Below are 12,064 nucleotides of genomic sequence, written 5' to 3'. Positions count from 1 at the left end.
ATTTTAGTCTGGGACTAGAATAAGACCTGTCCGCGAAACCGCCCTATAACCTTTAAGCCTTTGTCATATTTAAAGCTGTGTGACCAATGGACGCTTTATATCAAGTAGTAACATGCTAGCCTGCAGCCCTGATCAACCATAACCCATTTCACCTGTTGCTCGACCCAATAAGTTAGTCAAAACGGTAAACATAGTGCAAAAGTAAACGTCACATAGCTGGCGGGCTTGGATTAAGAGACTTTAAACAAATGTTTGCACTTTCACAAGTGTGATTTAGACTTGAATTTAGTTTCTGTCAATTTAAAAACAAAAGTATTTGTGCACAGACTGAGATCCTGTGTTAGGCTTTTCTCTTACAATAACACTTTTAAAAGTTAAACCTTTATTTGTAAGACAGCATGCAACTACTTAAAAGTAAATTTAAAGTATTACTGAGGAAATGCAACATAAAAAGTAATGGTAAAACTAACATACAAAACTAATATGCATTTTTTGCACACACACACACACACACACACACAGAATATGTTTAATCGTTTGCTTTTTAGAAAGTGCTTCAAAAAAATCTGAATGTCTTTTAAAGCTTTGATGACACTAACCCTCCAATCTCTGTCTAGATAATTTCTCTCAAGAGCTCATTGTCTCAAACCCTTTAAATTGTTTCCGGGTGGACTGATAAGAACACCCAAGGCTTAACATAAAGGACTGCGCAGTGGCCCGGGGCCAGTGTGAGAGATGCTCGGGATAGTAAACAGTATTGTCTTGCCCTCAATGATCAAAATATATTTTCTGCCTGTGGCCATTTGTCCGTATGTATTCTGCAATTTTACCATCACGAGACACATTTTAAGCGTCACAAACATTAACTTCTCAGCAATGTCATGGGATTTCTCCTACCTTATTGGTTGTTGTGGACACTGTTGCATGTGTTATGTGTTATTTCATCTGGTAGAGCAAAGAGACATTAAGACGACGGCATCCTCTAATTATGAGGCCAAATGAAAACGTAATTCTGGACACTTTGGAAGCAGACATTTACTTGGGTAAAACACAACGAAAGAAACGATACAATGTTTTTCAAAGTTTGCAGTCAGTTTCCAGGTAAAGCAGACAAGTCGGGAGCCTTTTTCATTTGAACAAGCAACTACCATAAACAAAACCTTAAAGCTCATGAGAGAAGCAGACAGCACAGGTGTCTAAAAGGATTGATGATAACTTTCATCTGGTCCACTGAACTTAATGGCGAGAATTTTAAAGTGAATCGAACTGCATAGTGCATATTAATAACATTGTTTATTACACGGCTCTCTGGAATGCTTGATTCTGATTGGTCAGTTGAGACATTTGCAGGTTCGTTCTTTTCGAATAATAACCGCTCCAAAATAATAACCCATAGCCGGTACTACTTTTACGAGTAAGATCGCTCCGCGCCAATAAAGATCAATAAAGATTACTGTCTGTTTGGCGCCATCTTGTGACAAACACTGGACAACCACGACAAGACACAGAGAGCTTACTCAGACTGAACTTGACAAAATAGAGCATGACAGCTACGAAGCCAACACACAAAAAAATACAGAATGGGCATTAAAACTTCTCAAAGACTGGCTAAAAGAGAAAAAAATGGAGACAGACAAGTATGAAGCAGAGGATCTTAATAAGGTATTACGATCATTTTATGCATCTGTGCAAAGTTTCGCGGAAGGATAAAAATGTTAATTTAAAACAAATATGCCAATAAAATTTTCATATTCATGTCCAGTTTTTTTTCTTATGTGACAAGAAGCCGTGTAATAATCGCGTCGGGTCCTGATCACACTGTCGGGGCTTATTTCCCGATAACTACCGGCTGCCTCTACATTATCCCTTACTTAATTTATATTGAGTCATTATCTTCCTTACAACAAGATTTCTTTGATATGAGTTCTCAATTTTTGTGCAGAGTTAATCCTGATATACCTGAAACTATTGACCCTGATGAGAGTATTGGGAAATTTCAGAATTAAAGTTCATTAAAAATTGCCAATTGTCTTAACAAATGATGAATAAAATATATATGTATGCAATTGAATTTGACTTTTGAATTATTCATGACACTGAAATCTTTTTTTGGTGGGGCCTGTGAAAATCTTGGCAGGGCAATTTAAAACCTGAACCACTGGCCTGACCGGACAGTATAGAAAATTCTTTGTGTTGAGCCCTGAAACCCTTTTTGCTTTCACTAAGGAAAACTGTAAGCCAATGGATGCTTAAAATAGTTTAAATCACATTTTTCCCAGTCTCACATGGTCAGAATTTCGGACCAATTGCAGAAAAGGATTGCAATGTACTCCATAACGGCTTCATAGAGACCATCTGTCTGACATGTAAAGCAACCAATCACAGTTCGGCTTTTTCCAGGCAAACCATTACAAAACGCAGCACACAATTATCTCGTCATTTAAGAGAAAACATTTCCCTGCCAATGACGCTTTCCTGACAAGTTTTTACGGCTCTTACCCAATTTATAAAAAACTGAAGCAAAAAGTAATTTTTCTGTTTTGATCATCGTTCTGAATCTGATCTCTAACAAAAATATTTTACGAAATGCAATTATTTCAGCTTTTTGCTAACAATTTGGTATTTTTGAAGAAACCTACCCATATTAAAAGAGAACAAAAAAAAATCTTGTTTTGTTTTCTTATTTGTTTATTTGTTTAAAAGCAGAGGTTGCTTCTTTTGATATATTTGAATGTTTTTATATTTATAGAAGAAAATTTTCCTGGAAGGCATTTTGTGAAACTTTTGTGAAAATCACAAAAAATGCTGGCTGGCAACTTTTTAAAAAAGGCGGGGAATGAGTTAAAGGTAGGGTAACAGATTTGATCCTGAAACATTTTTAGTTATGCTGGTTAAAAGTCTCCTCACATTCTGATAGCAATCACTGTGTTAAGTTGTTTAAATGTATTTGTAAAAATTTATGTCATCTGTGAAAGGCGTAGGACCAAAAAATGTTCAACAAATCATAGATTTCGGTCCGAACGGACGTTTCCTTTTATGTCCCTCATACATAAGCGTAATTTGAACTCCCACAGCGCAGCGAGTCCACGCAGATACCATACGTCATCGTGAACATTTTTCGTTCACGTGCGCTCTGTCTGTAAACAGCGAGAACAGCAAACTTTTCTGCTGAATTGACAACCTACACAGGAGCAACAAAACTAAATGCATCTTTTATAACAACAACAGCAAAAACTGCCTGGATCAGCAAGAGCAAAAACCCAAATTAACATCTGTAACTTTACTGCTTTACCGCGAGATGCAAACAGCTACAGGAGGCAAAGGGTCTGAAAGGGTCGTTGCACTGTTTATTTTGGTAAGGTAGGTACGCGATATGTTTGTATTGAGATGGATTCAGATATTCTACTTTGATGAAACGTTGCGTTGCTTATGAAATTTGTGTTCGTTTTCCGGATTAGCATAACGATATAGTTACTACGTCTACACAATCGAACGTGTGCTTAAACTAATTCTGATGTAAACCAGTTGTTTATGTTGGTTATTTTGGAAATGTTATTCACTTTGTACTGCAAAGTTTTCTCACTGGTGAATGAGACATGAGACGTGACCGTCTGATCTGTGCGTGTTCATGTGTTTGGAAAGAGGCGTGACTTTGGATGGCGATTTGACTTGAGGGTGGGATCGGGATTTCATTGCTAGGCGGCTACCGTTAGCATTTTTCAAAATGTGTTACCCTACCTTTAAGGTAATTAAAAGTAGGTTAATACCTTCAAAGTAACCACATAAAAGACAGTGAAGAAAATCTATCTAGAAAAAATATCAGTACTACAAGTCAACAGTTTAAAGAACCAACCATTACCCTGTCATTACCCTGAAGCACAAAAAGCAGAGAGCGAAAATCCAGAAACCTGTGCATCAATGCTCCTTACATTAATACAGGTATTACCTGAAATGACCGCAGCTCTAACAGGGTCAAATTCAAGCCACATTCATTCAATGAAGCTGTCGGTCTTAAGACAATCCAGTCAAAATCCAGCAGACCGACAATGTACTGTACTCTAAGACTTTACAGCAAAACAAACAGGTCAAATGAGGAAACAGATTTGAACAAACTGTGCCAATCCAGCAAATACATGGTATGCCCCAAAATGAGTGACCTTACCTGACACTTCACACATGCCAACAATTGCTTTAGCTCTGATTATAGTAACATTCAGTATTAAAGATTTTGTGGTAATCCCTTGATGTATTAAGTACTTCCAGTGTTTCCTCTAGGATTTTTTTCAGCTGTGGGGGCAGGGGGCGCCCATGAGGATTATAAATGTAAAAAAAAAATTAATGTAGAATATAGGCTACAGTAAACTAACATGTATTTTTTTTATAATTTTCACGCTCTCATTTACTTTTTCTTATATTTATAGCATATTGCTTTTCTATGTTTGATCTAAACTGTATTTTCTTAAAAAAACGTTACACAGCTACGTACGTAGTTCGGATATTTCATTGTAGTTTTAATGTAGTGTGCATTGCAAGTTCGTCCTCGTGTTTAGCGTACAGAGCTGTTACAGAGTCATGCAGTCCTGTTTGATAATCCGCACCGCTGTGATTGACAGAACAACCCACCAGTTATCCGACATCAGCAGCAATTTTATTTCACACCCGTACCATTTGACATAAAGACTGTGACCCCGAGCCGGTCACACCGCAAATCGCGCAGTTAAATATAAACCTTTACCGGTCTTCAGACAGATCTTAAACACAAATAAGCACGGGACATTTAAAAACGAGTCGAATTTTGGTCTTGGATGTTAGACCCGCATTTTACTCTTGTCTATTGAGTCCCGACCTGCATCTACAACACAAATGACACGCGAATAGCCTATTACACCCGTTAGATCAAATATTATGCGGTTCACCCGCGGGTACCCCGACCCTGCTGTTTCGTCTGAAAACAGATAAAACAGTCTCACCGTCTGCCTCAAGTTTCTATTACCAACGTTCTTCTCTTCCACGGGAATAATGTAAGTTTCCTTACAAACAGATTCGACTATTAATGTCTTGCAGTCGCATATAAGTAGTATTCAGTATTTAGCCTTTTGTTTTTGGACAAATATCTTATCATTTAATGTGAAACTTTGTGAGTGTCGATCTAAAGCACAGACGATTGACTGACAGCTGAGCGCTCAGCAGTGCGCTGCGCTTATAGCCTATACTGAATAACTAATGGCCCGATAAGTTGATAATATGAGTACAGTGATTCCAAATGAATGTCCAAAAAAACTCGTAATATGTTAAATCAAAAGTTTAATAATGTCTTTTCTCGCAGCCCTGCGCTGTGTTGGTGTAGATATGCGCCGGTGAACATTATATGCGTGATGACCTTGCAGCTTAAATTACCCTAAATTTATAGTCATAAATATAAAAGTAAAACAACATTCGAAACTTCAAATGATGTATTTTTATTTGTGTAAACTCACAATAAGGAGAAAACCTTGTGCTTATTTATAATCATTAAAAACATGACGTGCTTTCTGCTGGTTTGGTTTTAGAGCGCGTCACAAAAAAAGAACAGAAACTCAAATACTTTTTTATTCGTTTTGTCAATTTAATAATTATTTAAGTGCAACATATTTCGTATAGGCTTATTTATTTTATTATTATTTCTCAAAACAGAAACGTAGCTTATTAAACCTCTGTTGATTTAAATCTATTTGTGCATGAAACTAAACCCATGGAGGAAATTATGATATTTTAGGAGATTTATTTATAAATGAGTGAACAACGCAAATCCAGAAAGGAATTTATTTCTAGACAGCCAGTCTCGCAGAGCGGACATTTCGGTTGCTTTTTTGCGAGCTGACGCTGTGGGTTTTGTCTAGAAGGTATACAGCAAAACCGAAAAGTTAAGGATTAGATTTGGAGGTAGGATTATTAGGATGAAAACAGCGGTTCTGGCTAAATTGGATACAAATACATCCTACAATCGTGTGAAATTTTGTATTTAGAGTTGGGTTTGGTTAAAGGATTAGGATAAAACAGTGCTCATCCAACGAGATTTCGTTTGCTGTATCCCTTCTATCCACAACCGCAGGCGTGGCGGGGATGTTTTAGGAGTGGCGGGCCGCCACGGTTGAATGTATATAGCGGAAACACTGTACTTCAGGCTCATTTGAAATTGGGACACACCAATGCTACAACTAATTTACACTGATTTCAGCGTAAGAACCGTGGCTTTTCTGGAGTAAGTAGTTTTCTATGACTGACCCATTTCCTTGGCTTCCTCCGTGAGGAATTTCACCTATACATGAAATCAATGGCATGCCTTAAGGGTCATACAGATATTGGACATCAATGTTTTAAACATAAAGCACCATCTCTGTAACGTCCATTGTGTAATGAATTTGTGGAAATAACTAATTATAAAACAGACGCCTTATAAATAATTACAATAATTAAAAACAAAGTCATCTGAGAACTTGGATGGTGTGTGTGTGTGCTACATACAAGAGGGGCAGATGTTGGGAGAGATACTATAGAGAAATCAATAAAAAGAATAGGAGCGAAATGTATTTCATCATCTTACAAACATTACTGACTTTAAGGGTATCCTTTGAGGAGTGTGGTGACACACACATTTTCAACTGCAGTCGATGTAAGGCGGTTACCTTACATGCCCTGTGGCTTTTGAGCAAGCTAATCTAAATCTGAGTGAGCAGAATAAATTGAGCTGAACTCAGCCAGACAGCAATGTCTGAACCTTTTCAAATCTTGAGCCAGGTCTTTGAGTGTTTCGTGACAACACAATACGTTTGAATACACAGCTAAGCTATGATCTATACGTTTTGAAAAACAGGAACCCACACCCAGGTTCTCAATGAACTCAGGGACCCCCTTAAAAAATGATTGATTGTCACTCTAACACTGCATCACACGCTCTTAAAAAAAACCGCTGGGTTGATTCAATCCACGGTTGGGTAAAATATGGACAAACCCAAGCATTCACTGTAAAGAATTTCTGTTGAAATTATGTCTTGTCATCATGATCGGCTGATACAGTACCAATGCCCCATACTGATTCTTCAAGGTGATTTGCAAGCTCTTTCTAACTGTTAACTCTTTTTCTAGATAAATTAATAGCACAGATGTTGACCTTGTTATATTATTGAATCAGTTACATAATTTTTTTTACAGAATTAAATAAGCACAACAAATATTCATTCTACAAAGATCAATTTAATATGCCATTAAAAAGGCTTATGTCTGTAAAAAGTACTAAAAATAAAACTGTGTATGAAGTATAATATAAATGCATTCTTACAACCGTTCTTCAAGCATATGCAGAGAGTGATTTTCTCTTTAATATTATAGAGAGATGAAGGTTACTGTAGCTTTAAGACATGAGAGAGAGCTTTGCTCTGTACTCGTACTGAATGACAAGATGTGCATGTGTGTGTAAAATTAAAGTTTAAACTGTCAAAACTTTCAAACACATGCAAATAAGATAGCATGAAGATGCAATGTCCGCGATAGATATGTTGTATACGCTGTTTGATGCGTGTCCTTATAGAAAATACACATATCTCTGTAAAGGCAAAGAGAGAAATTCAAATTTGCACATGAGAGAAAGGTTATAAAAATGCAAAGAACATTATGTGAAAAAATAACCTTGATCTCTTTAATAGAGACAGAGTAAGGCCATGTCAAAGACTGAAATGAAAGATCAGGGAAGTCCAAACTTGGTCCTGGAGGGCCGGTGTCTTGCAGAGTTTAGCTCCAACCCTAATTAAACACACCTGAAGCAGGTAATTAAGGTCTTACTAAGCATACTACAAACTTCCAGCCAGGTGTGATGAGTCAAGTTGGACCTAAACTCTGCAGGACACCGACCCTCCAGGACCAAGTTTGGGCACCCCTGCTTTAGATATTAGATGTGAGAGACTTTAGCCTGGCAAGGAAACTTATGACCAAATAGTCCTCATTTACATCCTGCATGTGCAGACTTCATGCTATGTGCGTTATCTTTTCATTAATCTTTCAAAACAAAAAACATGAGCTATAAGCTGTGAGAAACAGAATAACTTTGAAAAGGAGATCAGTGAAATACATGGGAAGCATGGAAATACCAGAAGCGTATTGCATTTTACTGTCCATCACTTCATTTACATAAAACGAGCCTACAGTACTACAGGGCTAAAAAGTGAAGAGGATTTTCATCAAATTTTCATACACTGAACTGAAAGGTTTTACCGTAATAGTGCAACACGTCATTTTTGTAAATTTCTCTGTACGTCTAAGTCTATTAAACGACTGGGGTACCAGAGTTTTTTGAGAATCCAGATGGGGTCACTGGGTTTGTGACATTTAAAACACTTGTAGATGATAGCAAAGTCAGCGAAAACATGCCCAATCTTCTTATCTGATAATGTTCATGGTCTGTAATGCTTACTGACTGTACTGCCCCTCAGAACCAACTGTGTCACTTGTAATAACTAGGCCACGCACAAGGACGACAGTAACTTAAATAACCTTGAAAACAACAGAAATTCCTCTCCAGAACCTGTGACGTGCAAACTGGACTGCTGAAACCTACATCAGCCAGTGGGCTGAAGCTGACAATATCACACCATTTGGAGAAGATGCTTATTTATGTGTGTTAGTGGAAGTTGCACGTGAGATGCTACATAGACTCAAATTGAACACGCTGTCATCATACAGTATTAAATTTCATAAAAGAACAGTGAATTAATGACTGTATCATACAAAAATATTATGCACGAAAAAAAACACGGTTTTTCATGACAATGAAGACTAGATAAGAACAGAATTGTTAAATGTTTTTGTTACATGTTTAAGTAACCACATGGGCTAACTTTCCTTATGAAATGTATGTAACCATGCTTTTACTATAGTAAAGTGTAGTAGAAACCATGTTTTGGATTGCAATTTGTACTGGCATAGTTTTGAAAACTGTATAAATAAGGTTTTACTAAAACTATGGTTACTACAGTAAAATTAGGGTTAATTGTAAGGGTTAAGATGATTCGCTTGGCTAATGTACTTTGATGTACAGGGCATCATGCCGTGGCCCACCAAAGAAAATGTATGACATAAAATATTACAAAACTTAAACAAAGCATATCAAATTATACAAAGTAGTGCTGTTGGTTAGTTTACTTATTTTTCTGAGGTTTAAATACACAAAATTGATGATAAATTTATGTATTTTATAAAATGCTATTAAACTGGGGCCCCACGGCCCCCAGTTTGAAAACCACTCTTTTGACGGGATAGTTCACCCATAATTCCTATAGTCATAATTTTCTCATCCTCATGTTGTTCTATACCTGTATGAATATCTTTTTTTTCAGATACACAAAAAATATATATTTTAATAAATGATGGTAAGCACACAGCTGATTGTAACCATTGACTTCCATAGTAGGAAAAACACTTAAAATACGATGGAATTCAATGGGTACTGTCAATGTCCTTTCAATTATTTATCAAAATATCTTCTTTTGTGTTCATCAGATAAAATAAACTCAAATAGGTTTAGCACAACATGAAAGTGAGTAAATGATGACAGAATTTTATTATTTTCGGGTAAAGTATTCTTTTAATATAACGTTAGTCTTAATATGCACGCTTTTATATACAGCTAAACGCATCGAAACAAACTAGGTTACACGGATATAATGGGCGTAATGCTAGGCTCGTATTTGAATGTGTTTTACTACATGTAGTATAATTTAAGAGTTGATCAGAACTTACCCAGAATGGAAGTGTGGACCCGCATAAGTGCTCCATTGCTGCTGTGTTGTTAACTGGATCTCTTCCTTACGCCGAGGGGATGTGGCTCTTCTTCTCATTTGTTTTTGCATACAAACTCACGATCACACGCACATACATGAACAAACTAACAGCATCGACCGGCAACAGATAATCTGTTATTGTGCCCAGTACCTAACCCTCCTCCCCAGGCGTATATGACGTCCAAAACTACTTGCCCCCTCGGTACATTAAAGACAAGACTCTCGGAGGTTGTCATGGCACGAGACTCCACCCATTTTTGTTTGCGTAGTTCGCAAGGGCGCGCAGCCTCACATGCAGACACAGTACACACACATGCATGCATGCATTCATACAGAGTACGTTTACTTAGCTGTTTAAATCGGGATTATTACATAGGGCATATTACAATGGATAATGGCTCTTCAACAGGGGGTCCTGTACCCCTTGGGGATTAGTGGGGGGTCCTTAAAATAATGTTTGAATTCAAACTTATTTTGTGGGGAAAATAAAGCATCAAACAAAAATGCATTAATAGGCTAATAATAACAGAAATGAAAAAAACTTGATTGAAATTAAGGTTACCATATATAATAATATTAAACTTTATTTAAAGGTGCAGTGTGTAATTTTTAGAAAAATTTCTTAACAGAAATGCAAAATAATATACTAAACTTTATTGTCAGGGGTGTTTAAGACCTTTCATAATGAACCGTTATGTGTTTATTACCTTAGAATGAGATGTTTTTATTTACATACCGAGGGTCCCCTTACATGGAAGTTGCCATTTTGTGCCGCCATGTTTCTACAGATCCCTTAACGGACAAACTTCTTTTTACTAAGTTGTCTCCGACGATGACGTGTTTTTCCGGTGGCGGTTACCGTAGCTTCTCTATGCATTTCAAAAGCAAGGGGTAATCAGTGAACTGAGCCATTGGTTGCAATTCGCAACCTCACCACTAGATGCAGCAAAAATTTACACACTGCACCTTTAAATGAAGGTTTCCCCATCAAATCTATTCAATAAATGTATGTTGTATCGCTGTATACAAAATTAATATGTATCTGTGTATATAAGAGATAGCAAAGAATGTAAATTTAGTCTTAAACTTGGGGTCTTCTTGCTCCGCCTCTTTGTCCATTAGGGGTCCTTGGGCTATTTAAACATCTTTCCATCCATCATCAATACCACTTAGCTCTATTGGGGTCGTGTGGAGTGCTGGAGCCTTCTCTGCCTTCTATCTTAGCCAGATCATATTTATGTAGAAATTACAGTATTACTGGTTAATATTTATGTATTTTAACATTCAACTTTAACAAGTCTTTGTCTTTATAGAATACGAGTATAAAATAACACCCTTATACAAAGCATTCTGGGTACCAGAAATCCTCTTCAACCTTTTTCTTTCTTTTTTTTTGCATTCAGATTTTGGTTCCCAGAATGCTTTGCATGAGGCTGTTATTTTATAGTTTTACTCTGTAATGTTTAATGTTCATTTAACTTTGAACAAACTGTTGCCCGTTCACTAGTTCGCATTAACGTGTAATCGATAGGGAATGAGATAAAGCATATTTGGTGTGCTCTCCAAGAAGAGGGCTCCGCCTCCGAGCTCGGAATTTTAGCCCGAAACCATAGTACCCCCCCCCCCCTCTTTAACTGGGATGAATGAAAATAAATGAGAGTGAGGTGATGGGGTGTAGGAGGGAGGCTGTAAAAAATCTGTCACGTGACAGAGGTGAGGGACTGCTATTTATAGGCACCTCTTTGCACTGATTGGTTGGATCACATGACCATGCTCCTCCCGAACTTAGTTAAATAAACTTAATTGTAACATTAAATAACATAAATCTATAATAAGTTACTGGCAAACAGCTCAAATATACTTTTAATATGTTCATTAAACACATAACAGATGAGATCAAATAAACCCCCAAAACAAATTTGCTTAATAAAAAGAAGAAACAAAAAAATGAAAAAATTAAAATAAACTAAATTTTAAAAAATTGATTAAAAAAGAGTGCAAAACTCAGGTGTGGGTATTCATAGAACAACCTACCTTAAACATGCTGGAAGCTAAAACAAAAACTGGCATAGAGAACTTATTTGCAATGCAAACGTATTTCATTGACAGACAGTAATGCACTAAAAGAGTTCACATTCTTTTGCAGTCATGTTACTTTAGTGCTTCTGGTTCAGCCTTCAAACACTTCTCACAGTCACTCTTCGATGGTACAGTACAAGATGTGATAAACCGCTTCACGTGCATTATATAAT

At 36.9% G+C, this 12,064-nt stretch overlaps 1 protein-coding gene across 1 annotated transcript in view; it reads right to left on the bottom strand.

Moving 5' to 3' along the window:
* The window catches only part of abcc3 (ATP-binding cassette, sub-family C (CFTR/MRP), member 3), a 71,500-nt gene extending 61,443 nt beyond the window's left edge, over window positions 1-10,057 (bottom strand). Inside the window, exon 1 of the mRNA XM_065253516.2 lies at window positions 9,772-10,057. Within this exon, the coding sequence (XP_065109588.1) occupies window positions 9,772-9,807 (36 nt within the window). The 5' untranslated portion in view covers window positions 9,808-10,057. The remainder of the gene's footprint in view (window positions 1-9,771) is intronic.
* Between the last annotated feature and the right edge of the window lie 2,007 nt (window positions 10,058-12,064).

Source organism: Paramisgurnus dabryanus, chromosome 1 (assembly GCF_030506205.2).
Source record: "Paramisgurnus dabryanus chromosome 1, PD_genome_1.1, whole genome shotgun sequence".
Taxonomy (NCBI): domain Eukaryota; kingdom Metazoa; phylum Chordata; class Actinopteri; order Cypriniformes; family Cobitidae; genus Paramisgurnus; species Paramisgurnus dabryanus.
Note: the sequence above shows the minus strand (reverse complement) of the source record. Positions and strands in the feature narration are given on the sequence as shown.